Source organism: Cebidichthys violaceus, unplaced genomic scaffold (assembly GCF_023349555.1).
Source record: "Cebidichthys violaceus isolate CVI_PGR_0920_01 unplaced genomic scaffold, fCebVio1.0.p SCAF_43, whole genome shotgun sequence".
In the NCBI taxonomy this organism is placed as follows: Eukaryota; Metazoa; Chordata; class Actinopteri; order Perciformes; family Stichaeidae; genus Cebidichthys; species Cebidichthys violaceus.
The window spans coordinates 1,574,921-1,601,046 of NW_027176628.1; the positions used below are offsets into that span (position 1 = coordinate 1,574,921).

Below are 26,126 nucleotides of genomic sequence, written 5' to 3' on the forward strand. Positions count from 1 at the left end.
TAGTAAGGAGTAGAAAGAAAAGCATGAACAAGCTTTCCTTCATCCTGCTGCCTCAGTGGAGGTCTCACCTCTGCACTCATGATAAAGGCACTTTTGGTCAATATCTTGAAATGAGCTTTAAATGAGGTCAGAATCTAAAATGACACTGAGGTTTTGTTGTGGTTGTGTCTGCGAGGCCAGATGTCCCAGTTTAGCAAAATTAAGACTCCTCTTATCTTTTGGGCCAACTAAGAGGATCCCAGCGTTATCTTCATTGAGCTTTGAGGAAGTTCTTGCTCATCCACTTGTTGACACAGAGTCGGTTTATTTGAAAAGAGCATTTGGGTCATCTGGTCTCTCGTAATCATGCAACTGTCTGTCGTCAGTTGTTGTGGGAATTCATGCCATGCTGATGGATTAAGGATCCCAGTAGCAGGATGTAGATTGAGAACAGCAAAGGTCCCATGGCCCTGCCTTGGGCCACACCATAGTCAATGTTTTTAAATGTTGGTTTCATACCATTCAAATTGTCCATCATAAGACATACAATAATACCACATGCAAATAAAATCACAGATCTGCTTCGGAGTTCTTTACAATCCGTCCAACAAAAAACAAGAAAATGTAATACTCAAACAAAATAAAACCTTCATGTTCCGAACAAAAACTAGTCATTGCTGCATACCACAAAACATATTTTACACACAAAAGAATAAAAAGACATTATATCTAAAGCACTTTGAGCTTTCCTCATCCCCCTTTAGTTTTTGTTTCTGAGTAGTAAAGAACTGTATCATCTGCATACAGGCGGATGATGCACTTGGTCAGATTTGTTGGAACAGTAAAGGTCCAGGTATTCCTCCCTGTGGTACATCATGAATGCAGAGGAAGAGGCTGGACAGAAAATGTTGACAGTGAACCAGCTGACTTCTTTCTTGTTGACGGAATTCAAACTATTTCATTGTCACAGATATAAAGTCAAGCTTTTGTTCCCCAATTTTTAAGTTTCAAAATACTTTTTAAGTGAAAAATAATACAGCACTATTTAAAGTTGATTTACAATCTTTAACCTACAGAGGGTGTTGATAGGTATACTTTGAACAAGGCTACCTGTTTCCCCCTGCCTCTAGTATTTATGCTAAGCTAGTGTAGTTGCTATAGTATATCTGCTCATGGACTGGAGATATCCAGATCTGCAGGTTTATTCGACAAAAGTAGCATGGGGCAAAGATTCTCCCATGCTACATCAGGTAACCAGGATTTATGAAGACATATTCATTCACTCAATATACCGTCGGCAATATACAGGAATTTTGACTTTATGGCAGAAAATATAAAACAGGTTTTGAGAATGTTCAACAAACTATAAATGACATGATTGACATATTGATATAGCTCCACTCGGCTAACTCATCCTAACTCTGTACTGAACTCAGTGTTCAGGCTGATATCCATCTGACGGTCTCACTTTCAGAGAGAAAGAAGAGATTTCACAAAATGTCAACGTCTTTCTTTACGTTCAGTCTGAACCAACATGAACAAATGACGACAACAACAGCTCTGTTTCAGGGTTTCTGTGTTTTATTGATGGTCAGGTTCAAACTGTCTGAGATGCTCAGTTGGCAGCGATGGTCTGATCCATCCAGGCGCGGAGCTCGGTGACGCGGGCGTACACGCCGGGCATTGTGGGAGTGCAGGTTCCACTGCCCCAGGACACGATACCGACCAGAGTCCAGGCACCAGCCTTCTGACAGACCAGAGGACCGCCAGAGTCGCCCTGAAAAAAACCACAACAAACAAATAAACATCACAAACATCTGGATCAACCCCTGTTACATCTTTTTTTACGTATATGCACCACCCACCATGCAAGAGGAGGCTCCGGAGGCTCCGGCGCAGATCATCAGGTTGCTGATCTTGCTGCCCCAGAAACGACGGCACTCGTCGTTGGTCAGCAGGGGGAGGGCGGCCTGCTGCAGCAGGGCGGGGGTGTCAGCAGCTGTAACGCACAAACACTTCAAACATCAACGACAGACATTCCTACTGACACAGTCCGAGCTGGAGGTCTACATGCTGCATGTTGCCCCCTAGTGGTTAAAGGGTTGAATGGTTCCTCCATCATGGCCTGAAACACTGAGTCCCATCCTGTTGACTGATCTTCTTGTGACCTCTCAGATGTCTCTAAAAACCTTCTGATTGGTCTACTGGGTTCACCTGAACACAGGTGAGTCCTTAGTTTGGTTTTAATAGACTATCAGAAACTTAAGGATGGTCTGAGTCCACCTGCACTGTAAAAAGAATCTTATTTAACAGCATACATTTCTAGGTCATGACTTAGAAATATGTTTCAGCATTTAAAGGAAAAACTGAAGTTCTCCAACAAACCAAACTCGTCTCTTGATTCAGTGAGTTCTGATCATTTATATTGTTTAGCTGTGATTCAATGTTGTGTTAAAAAGCATTCAGAGTTCCACATTAAGGCCCAGTGAGCCCTCCCGAACCTCCTTCTGACGAACTGCTACTGATAACCATCGTTGTTAAAGGGCCTCATGCTGCTTCTCTCTCTAAGCCCCGCCCCTTGCTCTCCACCGATTGGTCAGGTGGTCTCACCGTTGTGGCGAGTCCGGCCCCAGCCGCTGGTCACGCACTTCATGCCTCCGGGGAAGTTGTCCGCGGTCTTGGCGACACACACGGGGGAAGTACGCATGTTCATCTGGGCGGGGCTGGCCAGCTTGATGAGCAGGATGTCGTTGTTGATGGTGAAGCCGTTGTAGCGGGGGTGCTTGAACACCTGACAGGAAATGACATCGTTACGACCGGCGGACACACACACAGGTAGACGTTGCTGAGGTGAGTCCAGAAGCTGCTGTTTGTTTGTCACCCACCTTGCCGACCTTCATGACCTGGATGTCCTCAGCTTTGGAGGAGCGGTCGTGTTCTCCGAGGATCACATGGTGGGACGTCCTGCAGGGGAAAAGGACGGATACATGAGGCGGCCATTTTGTTAAAAATATATATATGTATATTGCTGAATAATTCCCTGACAGACGCACTTACCTGACGTTGCAATGAGCGGCTGTCACCACCCAGTTCTCATTGATGAGAGAGCCGCCGCAGAAATGGAAGCCGGTGTAATCCTGAAACAACAAGATCGACAAGAGTGAGACCACATGTTTATTAACACAACCTGTGTGTGTGTGTGTGTGTGTGTCTGTGTGTGTGTGTGTGTGCGTGCGTGTGTGTGTGTTTGTGTGTGTGTGTGTGTGTGTGTGTGTGTGTGTGTGTGTGTGTGTGTTTACCTGCAGGGACACCTGCCAGGGCCAGGAGTGAGGCACCGCCTCCTCGCCGTTCACGATACGAGAGTAACCGGTCATGACGGGAGCGATGGCGGGAGAGCCGCAACCTGGTGACATCATGATGACATCATTTACAACAACAACATGAAGGGGAAAGTTCGATCGTGACATTCTGGATGAGCTTCTTTCAGAAGATAATCTAAGGTCCGCTTACAACAACCAGGCATGGTTGAAAGCTCCAGACAAAAAAAGATCGTACTTTGAGGAGGACACAAAGCAATAGTGAGACAACACGATGACTTCATTTATTAGAGCGATACCAAAAACACATTTTTTAAGTAAGTTTACCGTCATTTATTTTATGACCATTTAGCAAACAGTGCTTGAAGTTTAGCATTAATAACATGTAGAATGTATTAATCTAATGATTTTAAGAATGATTCCGACACTGTATAGACCATTTTCATTCAACGGTTTCTTGACTTCCCATCCAGTTAAATTAAAGCTAAATAGATAATAGATAGTTTGAATAAACCAAGACGTAATTTACTCTTTTCAGACTTCTACTTTACCCAGCATGCTTCACTTCCCTGGCTGTTACTCTGATGTCAAAGATTTTGTCTCACCGTAGGCGGCGCCGGCGAAGGCGAGACAGGAGAGGATCCACAAGAAGGCCATGGCTAGAACGTGTTGGGTCTGTGTGAGTGAGGAGCTTTTATACAACCAGGGAGCGATGTGATTGGACGGGACGAGACGGGACAAGACGGGACAGGACGGGACATCTTATCAGAGACGGTGGGAGTCAGAACAGGTGCAGCTGACGGAAAGTTTTCCACCAGAGGAGGCTGGAACTTGAAGGTTAGAGACATGAGGACTAACATGTTAGTCTAACATATATGCATATAATTTTTTCCCTGAGAACAAAAACAAAAATTTGGAAATTTATTTTCAATCTACTTAGGTGTTACAAATTTTCCACGTAAACTATAACTGTTAACTATTCACTAATTGGAGGACGACCTCAACTCTTACCGTTCATCTCAAGACTGATTTGTGTTGATACGTTGAGTTTAATCTTTTCCAATCATTTATTATTTACACAGGTACACATATATATCTATACACATATATATATATATATATATATATATATATATATATATATATATATATATATATATATATACAAGATGTTAATTACTTAAGTAAGGTTAGTTTAACTTCAGAAAATAGATTAATTGTCAAATCAATAAATGATAATCCACAAGCTTTGGACCTAAAGTAGGATACATGTTTCACTTGTAATTGAAAACTTGTACTTGATCTTTGATTTGTGTGAACATGAAATGATGAGTCATTGTGTAAAATGTAGAGAACTCTAAAAACATGTTGAAGTTTCTCTGTTTTACCCAGAGTGGGCGTCGTTAATGTTTGATTGTGTTGCTGCTTCAACTAATTGTGTCTGAAGCTGAGTGCCATCACTCCCCATCAGCTTTGTACACCAGTTCATGTGTTTATGATTCATGAATGATTCTTTCCGTTACATATTTTGATAGTAAATATTATTAAATCTGCTACAAGCATATTTTAAACAGTAAAGTTCTGTGTCTTCCTCCCTGTGGGACACCGTCTATTTAAGGCTGATTTAAAGTATGGAAGCACTTCATGCACTGCAGAAGCTCTCTGAAACATGTTGGTCTTCTCACATCCAAAGAGATGAAGATCAAATCTAATCATTTATACAACGAGCTAAAACAACACCAACAATATGCATCACTGTAGTAGCTTTTATTCAGTTATTCATTTATTTATTCAGCATAGAAGAAGATTATGTTACAACAGAAAGACGAACAGGTTCAATGAATCAGAAGTGCTGCGAGTCTTCATGTGACTTAGTGAATAAATGAAACTAATGCAACATAAAACGATACAGATTCACTCTACGCACTGTTATATGAGAGCTACATATATACAGAAACAACAGTCATTCAGCCACATCACCTGATGTCTCCTCACTGAACCTCGTGGGAAATCTTTATTGTTGATCTTCTGCAGCTGTCGAGACATCAAGCATTTTATTTTGTTACATTTTTTAGATGTAGCAGAATTAAAATAACGTCCAGTTTACTGTAAAGATTTGTTAAGTTTGGTTTAAACATGTGTGTAAACACAGACGTTTGGGTTTGCGTGTGTGTGTCTGTGTGTGTCTGAGTGTGTGTGTGTCCATGTGTGTGTGTGTGTGTGTGTGTGTGTGTGTGTGTGTGTGTGTGTGTGTGTGTGTGTGTCAATGTGTGTGTGTGTGTGTGTCAATGTGTGTGTGTGTGTGTGTGCGTGTGTGTGTGTGTGTGTGTGTGTGTGTGTGTGTGTGTGTTCCCAGCAGCAGGGTGTTTCTCAGCAGCTTGACCTGAAGCTTCACACATGTTGCATCATGACTTCAAACCTGCAGAGACACGTGAACATAACAACTGTCTGAATATCTATAAATACATACAGAAGACAAAACGTTTAAGATGGCAAAATGTAAAAAACATGTTTAATATTGGCATTAAAAATACAAGGACAGGCCACCAGGTCGAGGTCATTTTTGAATTTCTTTGTCCTCTTTGTCATAAAAATGGAAGACAGAAGAAGTTTTCAAAGAGTCCAGCTGCTCCATCTTCTTTTCTTTCTTCACCCTTTAAGTCCGTTAGCAGCTTTATAAATGTAATGTAGAAAATGATCTTTGTTCAAATGCAAACTTATTCTGATGTTAAAGAATTGGAAACAAACATCTATTTATATCAGGATCAAGGTGTCAGTTAAAACATGAACCTTATTATAGATGATCACGTTCGAAACAAATACAGTAAAACATGGTAACATTTTGAGAGGAGTGTTTGAATTTATCCAATACACGATTGTCAAACATATTGTGTGAAAGATTTTACTCTAAATCTGCTCAACACAACGGAAAAAACACAATGTGCTACAGAAAGAAGGTTTATAATAAAGATCAAATCAAAATGTTTGTTAAAACAGTCAAACAAACATTTCAGGATCCAACATTGAATTTGTGTGAAATTAAGATTAATGGAGGAAGAAATAAATGTAAAACTGGGTAACAGTAGAAGTACTCCTTGGTAGAGAATGAAAAATGTATTTCAATGGATGAATGAATAATTTAAGGACATTTAGACGTTTATGTTCATTAAGAATTACTGTTTATTACATAAGAAGAAATTATTTGTTTGCAGAAGTTTGCAATGATTTCTTGGCTTAATGTTTGTTAAAAAGATATCAATATAGTTTCTCCTCCACTTTATTGTTAATCTGTATATCTATATATATATACTGAATATAGCAGGAATATATATATACATATATATATATATATATATATATATATATATATATTCCTGCTATATTAAATATATATATACTCTGTATATGTGTATATATATGATTAACTGTATGTGTGTGGACACCAGAAAGCTAATGCTGATGCTAATGCTAGTGCTAATATGAATACTAATAAAAAAAAGAAACATTAGACTGATGACGTCATCAAAGAGGTCAAAGGTCATGGTTCTCTGCTGTTTGTAATGCTGCAGAAACAACCTTCAAGTGTTAAAGCTGCATTATCTCTAGTGTCCACCAGGGGGCGACTCCTCTGGTTGTATAGAAGTCAACTATGATATGAAGTTACACACACACACACACACACACACACACACACACACACACACACACGTACAGGTCTGACCATCAGTCTGGGGTTCAGTGTTTTTTTCCAACAACACAAGGACACGAGGAGCCGGGGATCAAACCAGCGACCCTGTGATTAGAGCCGCTCTCTGCTGAAGCCTCGCTAAGCTAACGTCAAGCTAACAGTCGGAAAGGGGCTCTGACCCTCCACCTGTTTTAGGTTTTCACGCCGTCAGAACGTGTCGAGCAGAAATCTACCCAGCATGCATTGTGCTGTGATCTAGCAGCATGTTGACACAAATCAAAACGACCAACACAATCAGTGATGTTCAGTGTTTTTATTTTCATTCACTGTCCACACACTTGTGGAGTGGTGGGGGAGGAGTTTGGGGGGGTTTGGGGGTTTTTAGTTGGCGGCGAGGATCTGGTCGACCCAGCCACGGAGCTCGGTGACGCGGGCGTAGACGGCAGGTGTGGAGGTGGAGCAACGGCTGCTTCCCCAGGAGACGATACCGACCAGAGTCCAGGCGTCGTTCTGCTGGCAGACCAGAGGACCGCCGGAGTCGCCCTGAAACACAACAACAACAAAATCTATTAACACACATCTGAGTGAGACAGGTGAGAGAGAGGTGACACAGGAGGTGGTGGTGGGCGGGGCCTCACCATGCAGGAAGTGGCTCCGGCTCCTCCGCCACAGATCATCACGTCGGAGATGTTGCTGCCCCAGTGTTTCTTGCACTGCTCGTTGGACAGCAGGGGGAGGGCCGCCTGCTGCAGCTTGTTGGGAGTACTGGGAGCTGTGGGGGACACACACACACACACACACACACACACACACTCAATCAGACACATATCCTCCTACCCTTTCAGAGTAAAAGCATGGTTGTTGCGGAGTTGAAGAAATAATTAATTTCAGACCAAAAAGGCCTCTTTAATGAAAACTGGTGTTGTGTAGATTATCTTATTTTATACAATTTTATAAAAAATTATAAAATTGTATCAAATTGTATCAAATTTAATAAAAATTAATACAATTTAATACATTTAATAAAATGAATAAAATAATAGTTTTTATTTAAAATGTAATAAAATGTAATAAAATGTAATACAATGTTATGCCAAACCTTTAGCAACCAATTAGGAGCCGATCAGCGAGACTTCTCTAGCCTCTTTAAGGCATGGGAACATGGGTTCCTGTGATCGTGACCAGCTCTTAGACCTCATATCTCACCGTTGTAGCGGGTCAGACCCCATCCACTGGTCACGCAGGTCATGCCGGCGGGGAAGTTGTCGGTGGACTCGGCGAGGCAGACGGGGGACACGTTGGTGCCCAGGCGGGCGGGGGAGGCCAGCTTGATGAGGGAGATGTCATTGCTGATGGTGCTGGGGTTCCACTTGGGGTGGGTGAACACCTGTGGAAGGGAGGGGGAGGGGTTAGTGGTGGTGGGTGGGGGGTGGGGGGTGGGGGGAGTAGGTGTATTCTGAACCCTGATTGGCTGACGGGTGGTTCTCACCTTGGAGGGCTTCAGACGCTGGACTACCTCGTTGGAGCCGTAGCCCTTATCGTGCTCTCCAGCGATCACAACGTGGTAGGTCCTAACAGGAAACAGGAAGTACTTATTTAAAGGGCCAGTACACACAAAACACACAAAGCAACATCCAGTTTACTTAGTTGTAAGAAGGTGATTTTCTTTTATATTTCATGATGTTCAGACTCAAGTATCCTGATATCAATAAACCTGATCAATGAGCCTCACTGTTCTTCCTTCATCATCATCATCATCATCATCATCATCATCATCATCATCATCACACTGTAGTTCATTCTGACTCAATCCAGGAAGTCAGACTGACAGGAAGTCAGACAGACAGGAAGTCAGACTGACCTGACGTTGCAGTGAGCGGCGGTCACCACCCAGTTCTCGTTGATCAGAGATCCTCCGCAGAAGTGGAAGCCGCTGGATTGCTGAGAGACAAAAAAAAACACAAAGAAGAAAAGATGGAATATTAATAATTCAAAGAAGAAGAAGAAGAAGAAATAGAGGAGTGTCAGCTGACTCACCTGCAGGGACACCTGCCAGGGCCAGGAGTGAGGCACCGCCTCCTCGCCGTTGACGATGCGGGCGTGGCCGGTCACATGGGGGGTGATCTTGGGGGTGCCGCAGCCTGATTGGACGACAGGTGACGGACTTTAAAAAGGACTGTTGTGCTCTTTTGACCTCACGGCGACAAAGAGATCAGACTGCAGCTGAAGTTTAATTCAGAGCTGTAACTTCTATCATCAACTGTAGTTTTATATTTGATCCTAAAGAATAATCTCACGTTTGTCATCAGAGAGTCATGGCGAAACACTCGTTTCTTCTTCTGTTGATGTTTTTACAGACTGAAATATGAATGCTCTGAGTTCTTCAGTAAATCTAGAATCAGAATTCACAGACGAATCATTTTCTAAAAGTCTAAAAAGTGGTTTTCTCACCGTAGGCGGCGCTGACGAAGGCGAGGCAGGACACGATCCAAAGGAAGGCCATGGTGACAATGCTGAAGATGAAGATGATGTGCTGGACGACCAAGCTGCTCTTTTATCCCCGAAGTCTGCCGGGCCTCGGCCAATCGGAGCGGTCAGTGGTTTGTCCAGCTGGTTATCAGGCCGGAGGCGACGGCGACGTTCTCATGGGTCACACGCCACGAAATCCAGCTCTCTGATTGGCTCCTGACAACTGCAGCTCACACACACACACACACACACACACACACACACACACACACACACCAGTCAGCACATGTGGATTTCATCTCAACACATAATGTGCCTACACTACACAAGGTCTAAGAAATAAAATAATACATTTTAATTATGTTTACCAAAAAATTAAATAACATTCACAATTCACTGACAAAACGTGTCCTGTATAATAATAATAATAATAACAACAATTGTTATAATAATAATAATAATAACAATTGTTATAATAATGATTATAATAATAATAATAATGATAATAATAATAATAATAATAATGATAATAATAATAACAATTGTTATGATAATAATAATACGGAATTAGCATATTACTCATTAAACTGCACAAATAAAAATGTATGAAGTCATTCTAGACTATAAATGCTGTAGTTAATAATAATAACAATAATGATAATAACATAATACATACTACTAATAATATTAATATTAAATAGATACATATAGATTTTATGCAGATGATAGTATATATTATGGTAATATGGTAAATGTTTGATGATGTGTAAAAGTGTCTAATAAATACTACTACAACTAATATCAATATTAATATTATATATATATATATATATATATATATATATATATAGAGAGAGAGAGAGAGAGATTTTGTATATATATAGATTTTATATATATAATTATATTTTATTCTATGTTTCATGTTTGACTGTGTGTAAATGTGTCTAATAAATACTAATAAATACTGTGTTAATTTAAACGTATTCCCTCAGCTGAGACTCACAGAGTAGCGTGAGGACAAGTCGACAGATCTACTGGACCTCTGAACACACATCAGCTGTGGTCACTCCTCAGGTCCAGCTGATGTGGTCTCTGAACATCTGGTGGGCTTTAATGAGACTCATTGTCTTTTACACTTTTCTCAAGTTATTATAAAGATCTGTTTTATATATATATATATATATATATATATATATATATATATACATATTTATATATATATTTATATAGATAAATCAGTGAAACATTCATGTTCATGTACAGATTATCTTCAAACAGATTGCTGACTGTACAGTGTGTTATCAGTCAACGTGTGTCAACATGGCACACATTAACAGACACACATGGAAACAACTGCTTTATGTATGTATGTATGTGTATATATATATAATCAAAATAAACCTCACTAGTATTTTCCTATGAATAAGGAAGTTTATTTTGAAAAGACTGTATTCATGTATCAAGCTGAAATTGACATGTATTGATTTTTGTACGAAAACGGGTAAAATGAGTTGTATCTTTTTCGTAAGATATCAGACGAACTGTTGATGAAGATACGTTGAAGTGAGAGGTTTTGTTTGAATTTACAACGTTTACTGAGAAGGTAGTGGAGCTTGTGTTAGAATGTGACGAGTTGGGATGAGAAACACTAAAGTTGGCTGTGTTTCATGAATACACCACATGAGACATAAAGATTCACAGAAACAGATGAAAAAATAACGTGTGACGCACAGAGGTTAATGAAGCTTTATGTTTCTTTAAAGGTGCTAAATTCAGAGTCTACTTCCTCCACTCTCACTCTCAACATGGCGACAGCTGAGCCGGTGGCTAGCAGCTAATGGTGCTAACAGCTAATGGTGCTAACACCTCTTACAGCATTGGGCAATTTGTTAATTTTTAACAGGGGGAAGGACCTGGTTCAGAAAAACAACAACTATGACACTTTGTGAGAATCTCTGCAGCTGACAGGCCGCCATGTTTTCCTGCAGCTGGTTAATGATTGGTCAGTGTGAAGCAGGTGGAGGAGCTCAGTGATTGGCAGGCTTTAAAGTGAAGCAAAGCTTCATGTGTGCTTCAAAGCTGCATTCTCTCTAGTGTCCAGCAGGGGGCGACTCCTCTGGTTGTATAGAAGTCTAGTCTAAAATGACTCTACTTCTCTCTTGATTTATTCCCTCAGTAAACATTGTAAACATGAGTTTATGGTCTCAATCTCTAGTTTACAGTCTTCTTCAATACAGCATGATGTTCATTTAGTACATTGTGCTCCATTTAGAGTCAAACAGACCATAAAGCAGGGGATGATTTAGGGGCGGGGCTACACAGTGATTGACAGATCTCTACCACGGCATTGGCTACAGTCTGACAGTTAATTGTAACATTTTGGTCGCCTAAATGTTTTATTCAGTGTTTGGTTGAAGCTCTGCCCTCTCGTTTCTCTTCTGGTTGCAAGAAACAAGATGGCGACGGCCAAACTCGAGGATCCAAAACATCAGTCCACAAACCAGTGGGTGACTACGTCCACTTCTTATCTACAGTGTATGGTGATTGGTCAGTGTGAGACAGGTGTTGTGTGATGCAGTTTAGGGCTTTAGCTTCTCTTTGTATGAATCTTTGTTGCTGACACAAAGTGAACTCAGTATTCTATTAAACTCATTGTTTGATTTAGAATTAGTTCAGCTGTCAGAGCTGCACTGAAATGGAAAATGTTGTGAAACGTTGTGACTCTGAGTTTGTTTCCAGCTGCTCATTAAAGCGCCTCATTAGTCTCATTTTTCTCTCACTAATTTCATTTGTTCAGAAGTTTCCTTTGTTTCAGGAAGTGTATAAATGAATGTTAGAGAAGAAGAAGGCAGATCACTCAACCAACAGATGACACTAACAATTAATCAGAAGTCGAAACAAGTGGTCAACAAATGGTGTCTTTAGTGCTGCCGCCCAATATAAAGGTCATAAGGAGGTTTGTCACCAGAAAACTCTCAAAAGAACCAATTCGATCACCAGGAGTAATGCAAGAAACATGTATTAAAAATAACTTTAATAAAACAAAGTCCAAAAATTAAACCCAGTAAAACTAAATTAGATTTAAAGAAAAGAGAGCTGCAGCTTCACAGCAAGATGCCACCTCCTGCCCCGACTCCAGTGAACAGGATTTTACCTTCTCGGCCTCACCTGACTGGAACCACCTGCCCAGGTAATTCTGGGTATGAGACAAAATATCTTTTGAAAAAAACAGCTCAGTATCATGGCAGGTGTGGAAATAGTCTTGAACTCCAATCTATTGGTTTTGTGTACAGGGACAGGTATTGTCCGTTTTTTTTCTTGTCACTCAGGACAAAGATAATGCCGATGGAAAGTCAATTAGGAGCTGGAGTCGTGGACGACACTCAAATCAAACACATCCTCAGGACTAAGCAACGGTCAGACCAAGTGAATATCGACAAAGACCACTTATGGTGGGATGGAGGGGGGGTGGATGGCTCCAACAAACACAGGAGTTCCAACCACGAGACGGTGTTGGACAACTTGTGTCCAAAGTGTTGTTGTGGGTTTGTTGCCTAAAACTTACTGTCTGTAGTTATTTTCAGCCCAACCATTATGGTTTTACAAAACCTAACTAAGTGGTTTTGTTGCCTAAACTTTGTTTTGACATCCATAAAAGAAAAGTTGTTCTGCACTTGAAAAAATACAAAAGCCAGTTTGTTTCCTTGTAGACAAAACCAATAGATTGCATTTTGTGACAGTTTATGTTTGATTCCCGTTTTGGCTGAGGTCGAAATCATTCAAGGGAATCTTGGCCAATTTCCCACCGGCTCTGATTCCTTTGATTCTGACTTTACCAAAAACACACCGATGAGCCTCACTGTTGTTCCTTCATCACCATGACAACACACACTGTAGTTTATTCTGACTCCATCACACGTAAACAATCCTGCGTCCACAAATACTCACAAGAGTGCCAAATATGGATTAATCCGCCGCTGAAAATAGTCCCCACTGGATAAACTATTTCCTCCTGTTTGTTTAATAAAAGCTACAGTTACTTCAATAGAAACTGATTGTTCTGATCTGATCAATCAACTCGCCAACTCACACAATAAAGGGAAAACGACATTACCGATACATTATGCTAATATTAAAAAGATTCATGCGCTCATCAGTGATGAAGTTCACATGGTTGTTACTGCAGTATTTACATGTTTATAACAGAATCAGTTCATGTTGTTAACCAGCGCCTGAACACCATTTATTCTTAACATTGATCGGTTTATTGATCAGCTTCAGTGTTGTTTAAATCATAAACAGATACCAGCACTTAAAACGTCATACATTGATGTATTCATACTGTGTATATATATATATATATATATATATATATATATATATATATATATATATATATATATATATTTATTTAGAGAGGCAAACACATTGAACTTGGAGATGGAGGGAGGGTGGATAGTCTGGATGGTGTGGGTACCAGTGTGTGTGTGTGTGTGTGTGTGTGTGTGTGTGTGTGTGTGTGTGTGGGGGGGGGGGGGGGCACAATAAACATCATGTGGTCCAAACTGATGGTCAGGAGTCATGAAGGTAATCATTTGTAATGATTTATTTGAATTGAGCAGTTACAGTAACAATGCTTAGAAGACTCAAAATATTCACAAAGATCTTATTTTCTTGTATTATTTATTATTCAAGACTCGGTAAAGAAAACAGACACACAGTTCTCAACACAGTCCACTTACATTAACAATGGCTATTGCAACACAGTCATACACATTGTATTAATATTTGATATCATAAATCATCAGAGAGGAAATTAACTCTGTTGTCTTTAAACAGTTTGTCCAATCACCTTCTGTTATCTTTCATACGTCTGATATTGCACAACACTGTTTTCTCATACGTTAACATCCTGAAGTGACTGTACTACCTGTAACTACTAACTACTAACTGTGGTAACTACTAACTGTACTAACTACTAACTGTACTAACTACTAACTGTAGTAACTACTAACTATAACTACTAACTGTGGTAACTACTAACTGTGGTAACTACTAACTGTACTAACTACGAACTGTACTAACTACTAACTATAGTAACTACTAACTATAACTACTAACTGTGGTAACTACTAACTGTACTAAATACTAACTGTAGTAACTACTAACTATAGTAACTACTAACTACTAACTATAACTACTAACTGTAACTACTAACTGTGGTAACTACTAACTGTACTAACTACTAACTGTAGTAACTACTAACTATAGTAACTACTAACTACTAACTATAACTACTAACTGTAACTACTAACTGTGGTAACTACTAACTGTACTAACTACTAACTGTAGTAACTACTAACTATAGTAACTACTAACTACTAACTATAACTACTAACTGTAACTACTAACTGTGGTAACTACTAACTGTACTAACTACTAACTGTAGTAACTACTAACTACTAACTATAACTACTAACTGTAACTACTAACTATACTAACTACTAACTGTGGTAACCACTAACTACTAGCTGTTCTATTAACTGTACTAACGTGTATAACTACTACACATTCTAACTGCTGTAACTTACTCGTTCATGTTTTTCATGTTCTGTTCCTTATTTAATTGACAGTCTGACATACTGTCAATCAATGTTTTATTTTGAAATCCCTTGACAGGAAACAGTGCACCGTGCTTCCGTCAACTTGTCGTTTCTCCAGCAGCTTGTCGGGTCCGGACTCCGTTGACAGACGTGTCTGATCCGGATCATGGACCTGGTCTTTGAGTCAGTCAGTCGCGGTCTTCTTCAGCTCCTCCCTCCAGCTTCCCCCGCGGAGCTCCAACATGCTGCTGCCGGGAAACAAGTCCTTCGGCTGGGCTGAACTCCTGGAGTCGAACCGGTCCGAGGGGGAGGGCGACGGTGCCGGGCCGGAGGCGACGATCGTGCCGGTGGTGTTCGGGCTGATCTTTGTGGTGGGGGTGGTGGGGAACTCTCTGGTGATGGTGGTGATCGGGAAGGTGAAGTACGGCGTCGTCGGGGGACCTGGTGGGCGAGGAGGGGGGAGGCGCTCCAGCAGCCCGACCAACATCTTCATCCTGAATCTGAGCGTGGCGGACCTCAGCTTCCTCCTCTTCTGCGTCCCCTTCCAGGCCACCATCTACTCTCTGCCGGAGTGGGTGTTCGGAGCCGTCCTCTGTAAGTTCGGACACTACTTCTCCACCGTCAGCATGCTGGTGAGCATCTTCACGCTCGTGGCCATGTCCGTGGACCGCTACATCGCCGTGGTGCTCTCCAAGAAGTCCCCGTGCGTCCGGAGCCGCAGGAACGCGCTGGCCGGAGTGTGCGTCATCTGGACGCTGTCACTGGTGTGCTCGGTGCCGGTGGCCCAGCATCAGGTCCTCACCAACCACCCCAGCGCCCCCAACAGCACCTTCTGCTGGGAGAAGTGGTCCGGAGCCTCCAAACACACGTACAAGGTGACCATCCTGCTGATCGGATACCTGCTGCCGCTGCTGCTCATCAGCTGCTGCTACTCTAAGGTCAGTCCACTGAGCAGGGTCACGTTTCACTCCCTGCTGCTGTAAAACACCGATTCACAGCCGCGCAGAGGGACCAAAGGGCGCGCACAAAGTCCTGACGCTCATAAAAACTGTGCGTAAAAGCCTGCTGCAAGAGCGCTGAGATCAACAGCGAGAAACCGGGGGAAGTTTCAAAATAAAACACTCATGTGTTTGTATAGATGATTCTCATATCTCTATTATTTCCAAGTAACTTGATTATTCTTTCTTAAATGTTCTTACACAGAAGAAACGATCAGAAATATGAAATGATAAATATTTTTGACAAACGGTGTCGCTCCACTCTCTCTCCATGGAGACACCTGTTGAGGGCTTTATTCCTAAAATAAATCCTGGATGGTTTCTTCTGCTCTATATGTGCTAGACTATCAGAATAAAAGTCCTCTGAAGCGCCCTGTGTCCCAGAGCTCTTATTGTGAAGGCACGCGTGACGTCCTTCTGTGTGTATCCAACTGTGAGACATTACGGCTCTCTGGACTTTAGTTCAAACCGAGCCCTCAGGAAGAACTCTGGACTCTGAAGCACACAGTGACCAAACAATAGAATCACAACGTCCAGGTCACGTGATGCCAAGAAGACTTCCCCTAAAGAGAGTCTGTAACACTCCGATCTGTTCTTCAAATCAGTAGGTCCTCAAAGATGTGATACTTGACTTAATGTGTTATCCGTTATCCTAAGTTATCCTCAGTTATCATCAGTTATCATCAGTTATCATCAGTTATCATTAGTTATCATCAGTTATCATTAGTTATCATCAGTTATCATCAGTTATCATCAGTTATCATTAGTTATCATCAGTTATCATCAGTTATCATCAGTTATCATTAGTTATCATCAGTTATCCTCAGTTATCATCAGTTATCATCAGTTATCATCAGTTATCATCGGGGTGACCGTGGCTAAGTGGAGAGCAGGGCCGCCTTTCAATCAGAGGGTGGGAGGTTCGACCTCCTGCTCCACTAGCCTCATGTCAATGTGTCCTTGAGCAAGACACTTAACCCCAAAATGTCTCCCATAGCTGCGTCTATGGTGTGTAGATAGATACTGAAATGTAAGTCTCTTTGGATAAAAGCGTCTGCTAAATGACTGTAATGTTATCATTAGTAACTAAGTTATCATTAGTTGTTGTCAGTAATCATTAGTAATCATTAGTTATAGTTATAGTAAGTTATCATTAGTTGTTGTCAGTAATCATTAGTTATCATTAGTTATAGTTATAGTAAGTTATCATTAGTTGTTGTCAGTAATCATTAGTTATAGTTATAGTAAGTTATCATTAGTTGTTGTCAGTAATCATTAGTTGTAGTTATAGTAAGTTATCATTAGTTGTTGTCAGTAATCATTAGTTATCATTAGTTATAGTTATAGTAAGTTATCATTAGTTGTTGTCAGTAATCATTAGTTATCATTAGTTATAGTTATAGTAAGTTATCATTAGTTGTTGTCAGTAATCATTAGTAATCATTAGTTGTAGTTATAGTAAGTTATCATTAGTTGTTGTAAGTAATCATTAGTTATAGTTATAGTAAGTTATCATTAGTTGTTGTCAGTAATCTTGTTTCTTTACGTTATCGTTAGTTTTTCACATTGTTGTTTTTTGTTTTTTTCAGGTTTTGTTTCATCTTCATAAAAAGATGAAGAACATGTCCAGGAAGTCTGAGCGCTCCAAAAGAAAGGTGCCCTCCTCCTCCTCCTCCTCCTCCTCCTCCTCCTCTTCCTCCTGCTTAACTTCCTCTTCCTCCTCCTTTTCACCCTCCTCCTCCTGCTTATCCTCACCTTCCTCTCCCTCTTCCTCCTCTCTGCTGTTGTGCAGTTTCTGCTGTTGATGTTGATGAAGATGAAGATGAAGTCTCATGGTCAGTGTGATCCTGTCAGAGAGCTGTGATCTTCAGACTGTGATGATGATGATGAGCAGCTTCTTCTTCTTCTTCTTCTTCTTCTTCTTCTTCACATAGTTACCATAGAACCCAGTTTAACCTGGTTTAAACTTCTATCTTCTATCTTTATCGTGGTACTATGGACTGGCTCCGTTGTACTCTGAATCGTAGTACTCTTGGTGGTATCATGGTACTATGGACTGGCTCTGTTGTACTCTGAATCGTAGTACTCTTGGTGGTATCATGGTACTATGGACTGGCTCTGTTGTACTCTGAATCGTAGTACTATTGGTGGTATCATGGTACTATGGACTGGCTCCTTTGTACTCTGAATCGTAGTACTCTTGGTGGTATCATGGTACCATAGACTGGCTCCTTTGTACTCTGAATCATAGTACTATTGGTGGTATCATGGTACTATGGACTGGCTCCTTTGTACTCTGAATCATAGTACTATTGGTGGTATCATGGTACTATGGACTGGCTCCTTTGTACTCTGAATCGTAGTACTATTGGTGGTATCATGGTACCATAGACTGGCTCCTTTGTACTCTGAATCATAGTACTATTGGTGGTATCATGGTACTATGGACTGGCTCCTTTGTACTCTGAATCATAGTACTATTGGTGGTATCATGGTACTATGGACTGGCTCCGTTGTACTCTGAATCATAGTACTATTGGTGGTATCATGGTACTATGGACTGGCTCCTTTGTACTCTGAATCGTAGTACTATTGGTGGTATCGTGGTACTATGGACTGGCTCCTTTGTACTCTGAATCGTAGTACTATTGGTGGTATCGTGGTACCATGGACCTCCAGGTGAAAGCGGTCTGATGGGCCTCAGACAGACGGAGGGCTTCAGAGGCCCCCCTGGTTGACAGTGTGCAGACACCCTGTTACAGCTGATCACAGAACAAAGGCTGCTGGGTAAATATTTAGACAGCAGGACTAAGAATAGAAGAGATTCCCTTAGAGTCATCAGAGGGAGTAACGTCCACAGCGGACATGTCTTAATACTTTAGTTATTAATACTTTTACAACACTGATGTGTGTTTTCATCAGGAAATGACTCTTGAAGGTTTTTATGGTTCTTTATTGAGCAGCCAAATCATATAAAACACAAAGCTAATGAAGAAGGTGAGATCAAGGTGCAGAGATATCAAATATCACTCTGTTTTAGTATCTGCACCTGAACACAGGTGTGAGTTCATCAGGTGGCACTTTATAATCAGACTTGTGGAGCAATCAGGGATTAAATAAAGGTAGTATAATATACAGTACTATCATGCTTGTATATGTACACACATGACAACACAAGTCTCTCACAATGGAACGTCCTCAAAGACAGTATAAACAGAAGTTGTGTCTATAAGAAGAGGACGTAGTCGTCGTGACGTCTCTCGTTGGTTTGTGGACGTTTTCAAGCCTCCATTTTGGCATTTTGGTTTTTGCCATCTTGTTTGTTTTGCAGCCAGTGAACAGGAAGTGACCATATCTGGACTGAGGAGGAGTGACGTAGAGACGCCGTATACGTCTCTGGTGGAGACCTGTCAATCACTGTGTAGCCCCGCCCCTAAATCATCCCCTGCTTTATGGTGTGTTTGACTCTAAATGGAGCATAATGTACTAAATGAACATCATGCTGTATTGAAGAAGACTGTAAACTAGAGATTGAGACCATAAACTCATGTTTACAATGTTTACTGAGGGAATAAATCAAGAGAGAAGTAGAGTCATTTTAGACTAGACTTCGATACAACCAGAGGAGTCGCCCCCTGGTGGACACTAGAGAGAATGCAGCTTTAACACATGAAGCGTCTGCTTGCCTGGTTGGGAGTCTAACTGAGGCTTAAAGTGGCAATCCTTAAGATTTCACTCCCGGTGGATTAAAAATGTATATTCTAAATTAATTGTGGACAATCTTTGGCTGTGTCTGATATTTTCTACTAACACGCTATTTGTCAGAATTATGTGCATAGTTTAATTAAAGCTGTTGAGACAAACAAACAAACAAATGACCTCTCATTTTGTGAAGAAAGAACCTAGAAGACGTTCAAATCAGGGAGTAAAAAGTATAAAATAAATACCCACAATTGTACATAACATGCAAAGTGCTGTACCTTTCATATTTACACCATTTCAGGCCCTCACAGTCTCTCTCACTCAAACATTTACCGCCTGATGTCAGTAAGTCCCTAAGGGTTCAGGGTTTACTTTGGGACTGGTCCTACGTTCCTGCCAGGTGGCTCCACCCACTCCCTTCTGACAGTATTGGGAGCAGGTGTGTGCTGGACCTGATCTCCTCATCGTGGGAGAACAAAGGCGAGCCTGAGGAGCTCTCAGTGTCTTTAGTTGTATTTAGTGTTTGATTAAGTCTGCTAGCGGCCTGGCTGAGGAGGCTTTTCATTTTTTCTAGTTACAGTGATATATGTAGACTTTATGTTTCGTTCCTGAGACTTTGGGTAAATAGAAATGCTGTCGGCAGCTGAGCTGACTCTGTCTTTGATGGCTTTACCAGAGTGAGGAGGAGTTTAGTTGAAGAGTGGGGACACTAGAAAGAGAGTCCTGTCTCAAACCGTCCACTAGATGCCCTCAGAGTCTGTTGCAGGTCTTGGTCACCGGATGGCCCCCTCCCTCCTACACACTTGTTCTCATATTACTCATCATTTCCAGTTATATATATATATATATATATATATATATATATATATATATATATATATATTTGGATTTGGATGGTTTTGTTTGAAGACGCTTGGCTCTTTGAAAACACTTTTTTTCTTCTGCACAAACAAGCTAATTTTTCTCTAGAACATTGCTTCTTTACTTTTCCCATATTCTTCTGGATCATCACATATTCAGTGGATGAAAGCTTTGGGCATGAAGACGTGTATTCTGGTCTGTAGGTTTGGTGTAAAATGAGGAAGAGAAGACAAAGAGCGTCTGTTTTTTGTTACATCTGTGTCAATAAAACGTGTTTTAAATGTTTTAGAAACAGTAAAAATTCTGATAGAATAGTGATCGGTCCCTTCCAAAATAAAGCACATTGCTTTTTCTGCTCCAGACCTGCTTGAATGTGGTCTTTGTAATGTGATTTGTGGTGACCCTGATGAACAGAAGCTCTAACAATCCAGTTGTTCTACAGGTGTGGGCTCGTCTCTTGTTTCCTGGTCTCTGTGATCTGGTTTCTGACCTGCCTGTTTGAAGCTACCTGATCTTTGGGTTTTGGATTGTCTGCCAGCCCCTTAGATTTCCTGTACGTACCAGTTAAGACTATAAAAACCGTCGCTGCCTGCGTGACAGAGGAGGCCTTCTTTTTACAACATTTCTGTAAAGTGGCGTAAACAGAGCAGTTGGAGGATTAGCTTTGGAGTGCTTTGAAACATTTGTTGTGGAGGTTTGGAGCCTGAAGTCACAGCTGTCTGTGTAGGAGAAGAGTCTGTTTTTTAAACAGATTAAATATAAATCTGGACACAGATTGTACACATAACCGGTGCCGTCGGGTCCAGAGTTTGTGGGTGGAAATATGATGGTGTCAAAGTTGGATGTGGGGAGTCTGCAGATGAGTCACAGGAACACAACAGAAAACTCTTTGTACACCACAGACTCAAAGCTGCATTCAGACACAAAGAATATTATTATTTTATGTTATTTTAGGGTCTGACCTGTTGGACAGACGTTTACTGTGAAGTTTTTCTAAAAATAAATGTACACTTGGTCGAGTCGACAGCAGTATTTTATTAAAATAATTTTCACACAGAGGTATTTTATGAAACAGTGACACATTGTGTTTACTGATGTTGTGTTTATGTGGGCAGGAAGGAGAAGTCACGGTATTTGTTAGAAAGGTCACACACTTTCAATCAGAAAAGAAGAAAACTTGGATCCTCAGTAGGTTCCTGAGTTAAACCTGAAAAAGAAATAGGCAGTTTTTTTGGGGGGAGTGTCTTGACTGTATTTGTGGAGTGTTCTGACTGTATTGGGGGAGTGTCCTGACTGTATTTGGGGAGTGTCCTGACTGTATTTGGGGAGTGTCCTGACTGTATTTGGGGAGTGTTCTGACTGTATTTGGGGAGTGTTCTGACTGTATTTGGGGAGTGTCCTGACTGTATTTGGGGAGTGTTCTGACTGTATTGGGGGAGTGTCCTGACTGTATTTGGGGAGTGTCCTGACTGTATTTGGGGAGTGTCTTGACTGTATTTGGGGAGTGTCTTGACTGTATTTGGGGAGTGTTCTGACTGTAATTGGGGAGTGTCCTGACTGTATTTGGGGAGTGTTCTGACTGTATTTGGGGAGTGTTCTGACTGTATTTGGGGAGTGTCCTGACTGTATTTGGGGAGTGTCCTGACTGTATTTGGGGAGTGTTCTGACTGTATTGGGGGAGTGTCCTGACTGTATTTGGGGAGTGTCCTGACTGTATTTGGGGAGTGTCTTGACTGTATTTGGGGAGTGTCCTGACTGTATTTGGGGAGTGTTCTGACTGTATTTGGGGAGTGTCCTGAATGTATTTGGGGAGTGTCTTGACTGTATTTGGGGAGTGTCCTGAATGTATTTGGGGAGTGTCCTGACTGTATTTGGGGAGTGTTCTGACTGTATTTGGGGAGTGTTCTGACTGTATTTGGGAGTGTTCTGACTGTATTTGGGGAGTGTCCTGACTGTATTTGGGGAGTGTCCTGACTGTATTTGGGGAGTGCCTTGACTGTATTTGGGGAGTGTCCTGACTGTATTTGGGGAGTGTTCTGACTGTATTTGGGGAGTGTCCTGACTGTATTTGGGGAGTGTTCTGACTGTATTGGGGGAGTGTCCTGACTGTATTTGGGGAGTGTCCTGACTGTATTTGGGGAGTGCCTTGACTGTATTTGGGGAGTGTCCTGACTGTATTGGGGGAGTGTCCTGACTGTATTTGGGGAGTGTCCTGACTGTATTTGGGGAGTGTTCTGACTGTATTGGGGGAGTGTCCTGACTGTATTTGGGGAGTGTCTTGACTGTATTTGGGGAGTGTCCTGACTGTATTTGGGGAGTGTTCTGACTGTATTTGGGGAGTGTCCTGAATGTATTTGGGGAGTGTCTTGACTGTATTTGGGGAGTGTCCTGAATGTATTTGGGGAGTGTCCTGACTGTATTTGGGGAGTGTTCTGACTGTATTTGGGGAGTGTCCTGACTGTATTTGGGGAGTGTCCTGACTGTATTTGGGGAGTGCCTTGACTGTATTTGGGGAGTGTCCTGACTGTATTTAGGGAGTGTCCTGACTGTATTTGGGGAGTGTTCTGACTGTATTTGGGGAGTGTTCTGACTGTATTTGGGGAGTGTCCTGAATGTATTTGGGGAGTGTCTTGACTGTATTTGGGGAGTGTCCTGAATGTATTTGGGGAGTGTCCTGACTGTATTTGGGGAGTGTCCTGACTGTATTTGGGGAGTGTCTTGACTGTATTTGGGGAGTGTCCTGACTGTATTTGGGGAGTGTCTTGACTGTATTTGGGGAGTGTCCTGACTGTATTTGGGGAGTGTCCTGACTGTATTTGGGGAGTGCCTTGACTGTATTTGGGGAGTGTCCTGACTGTATTTGGGGAGTGTTCTGACTGTATTGGGGGAGTGTCCTGACTGTATTTGGGGAGTGTCCTGACTGTATTTGGGGAGTGTCCTGACTGTATTTGGGGAGTGTTCTGACTGTATTTGGGGAGTGTCCTGACTGTATTTGGGGAGTGTCCTGACTGTATTTGGGGAGTGCCTTGACTGTATTTGGGGAGTGTCCTGACTGTATTTGGGGAGTGTTCTGACTGTATTGGGGGAGTGTCCTGACTGTATTTGGGGAGTGTCCAGACTGTATTTGGGGAGTGTCTTGACTGTATTTGGGGAGTGTCCTGACTGTATTTGGGGAGTGTTCTGACTGTATTTGGGGAGTGTCCTGACTGTATTTGGGGAGTGTCCTGACTGTATTTGGGGAGTGCCTTGACTGTATTTGGGGAGTGTTCTGACTGTATTTGGGGAGTGTCCTGACTGTATTTGGGGAGTGTCCTGACTGTATTTGGGGAGTGCCTTGACTGTATTTGGGGAGTGTCCTGACTGTATTTGGGGAGTGCCTTGACTGTATTTGGGGAGTGTCCTGACTGTATTGGGGGAGTGTCCTGACTGTATTTGGGGAGTGTCCTGACTGTATTTGGCGAGTGTTCTGACTGTATTGGGGGAGTGTCCTGACTGTATTTGGGGAGTGTCCTGACTGTATTTGGGGAGTGTCTTGACTGTATTTGGGGAGTGTCCTGACTGTATTTGGGGAGTGTTCTGACTGTATTTGGGGAGTGTCCTGAATGTATTTGGGGAGTGTCTTGACTGTATTTGGGGAGTGTCCTGAATGTATTTGGGGAGTATCCTGACTGTATTTGGGGAGTGTTCTGACTGTATTTGGGGAGTGTTCTGACTGTATTTGGGGAGTGTCCTGACTGTATTTAGGGAGTGTCCTGACTGTACCCAGCAGATTCAGCATTCAGACTCTTCTTTTCTGTTGTCCTGCAGACGGCTCAGACTGTCCTCCTGGTCGTCACCGCCTTCACCATCTGCTGGATGCCCCACCACATCATCGCCATGTGGGTGGAGTTTGGCACCTTTCCCCTGAATGAGGCCACCTTCGCCTTTCGTATCGTTTCCCACTGTCTTTCTTATGGAAACTCCTGCGTCAACCCCGTCCTCTACGCCTTCCTGTCTGAGAACTTTCGCAAGGCCTGCCGTCAGGTCTTCACCTGCTGCTTCCTGTACCCGCCCCCGCCCACAGGCAAGGTGGTTCGTTTACGCATGGAGAACTTCTCCACCACGCACTCAACCACCAACATATGAAGCACTCGTTTTGCTTTGAACAGAAAATGGAGGTTCATTATTAACAGGATTATTAACTGAGCAGAAAACTGCAGGACACTCTAATAAGTGAAGAGTCTAGATTTTATAAATAAACAAAACATAGCCCAAGCATTTTTCAGATAGTCCAAAAAAAAAGTTTTATTGAAATAAAACATTCAAATAGAGCTGCAGCATCATCAATATCATTTAGGTTAATAATTATTCTCTACCCGTAAAGAAACAGAGAGGTTTAGCATACGTTTCACTTCATTTGTAATGTGTTTAATATATTTTATTATGTGTTATATTCTAATCTGTGTGTGTGTGTGTGTGTGTGTGTGTGTGTGTGTGTGTGTGTGTTACATGTTTCACCTGGTGAAAGAAAAACTGCTCAAGTTAATGGTTTTCTCTGAACAGCTACAGCTTGCTTTCGTCACGAGTGCATTACAATTTTATTTTAAGATTGCATTTGTACATTCTGGACATTGAGGGTTTGAAGACAGTTTCAAAGCTGTCCTGATATTCTACATTAAATGAAGTACTTGTACACAAAACACATTTAATAACAAATATACAGAGGACCAAACCTGACTGATTGAAAATAAATAAATCAACAACCAAATTAAATAATTTATATTAGTGTTGGTATAAAAGTATTTTCTGTCGCCTCAGGATTTAATTAAGTGAATGTGTGCCCTCATTCATTTCCGTTGTATATAATAATTAAGATCTCTCAGATGTTTTATGATTTTTTTGGTTGTTTCTGACTATTTCAGGGATGAAACTCAAAGATCAATGGATCAATTGATCAATACTGTGTACTTTATAACTTGTTTATATCTGTAAATAACAATGGGAACATCCAGCTATAAAAACTCCAGATATATAATAGAAATATTATCATGTCGGTTCAGAATATAGATTTACAGTTTTTATTGATGATTCTGTTACTTGTTTAAGGAGGGTTTTTCTTTAGATTAGTCATCAGTCACTGTTTTTTAAAACTACACGATGTCTGATTATTCATCTGTTGAATACGTTGCCTGTTAAATTCCCATTACATTTGGTATTCATCTGTGGCTGTGTCGGAGTCAGTGACATTATTTAAACTTCAGTCCTGATGAATGAGTCTTCTGTTCACTCAGGTTCAGTCGTTCACAGTCCGACTCAATGTTTTGTTCATTGTAGAGATAATGAACCTTTTCAAACCATAAACGGTCAGAAATGAACACTTTAAACGTGTATTTGTACACACTGACGTGTTTGCACGTGCAGAGACAAACTGGTTTAAATACTCATCATTACCACATTCAGACTGTGATCCATGTTTGATTATATTTTTACAAGCGTGAAGGCTTCTTTGTGAATAAAATGTTAAATGACA

At 41.4% G+C, this 26,126-nt stretch overlaps 3 protein-coding genes across 3 annotated transcripts; 1 reads left to right on the forward strand and 2 right to left on the reverse strand.

Moving 5' to 3' along the window:
* Window positions 1-1,538: 1,538 nt before the first annotated feature.
* On the reverse strand, window positions 1,539-4,004 carry LOC137886382 (chymotrypsin A-like). Its single transcript, XM_068728839.1, has 7 exons — window positions 3,902-4,004; window positions 3,279-3,382; window positions 3,037-3,116; window positions 2,865-2,943; window positions 2,590-2,770; window positions 1,845-1,978; window positions 1,539-1,756 (listed from the first exon to the last, which is right to left on the reverse strand). The coding sequence occupies exons 1-7, from the start codon at window positions 3,951-3,953 to the stop codon at window positions 1,595-1,597; spliced, it is 792 nt and encodes a 263-aa protein (XP_068584940.1). The 5' UTR covers window positions 3,954-4,004; the 3' UTR covers window positions 1,539-1,594.
* Window positions 4,005-7,282: 3,278 nt separating this feature from the next.
* On the reverse strand, window positions 7,283-9,531 carry LOC137886381 (chymotrypsin B-like). Its single transcript, XM_068728838.1, has 7 exons — window positions 9,436-9,531; window positions 9,022-9,125; window positions 8,846-8,925; window positions 8,474-8,555; window positions 8,191-8,371; window positions 7,623-7,756; window positions 7,283-7,527 (listed from the first exon to the last, which is right to left on the reverse strand). The coding sequence occupies exons 1-7, from the start codon at window positions 9,485-9,487 to the stop codon at window positions 7,366-7,368; spliced, it is 795 nt and encodes a 264-aa protein (XP_068584939.1). The 5' UTR covers window positions 9,488-9,531; the 3' UTR covers window positions 7,283-7,365.
* Window positions 9,532-15,164: 5,633 nt separating this feature from the next.
* On the forward strand, window positions 15,165-26,126 carry galr1b (galanin receptor 1b). Its single transcript, XM_068728837.1, has 3 exons — window positions 15,165-15,994; window positions 17,644-17,709; window positions 24,425-26,126. The coding sequence occupies exons 1-3, from the start codon at window positions 15,299-15,301 to the stop codon at window positions 24,740-24,742; spliced, it is 1,080 nt and encodes a 359-aa protein (XP_068584938.1). The 5' UTR covers window positions 15,165-15,298; the 3' UTR covers window positions 24,743-26,126.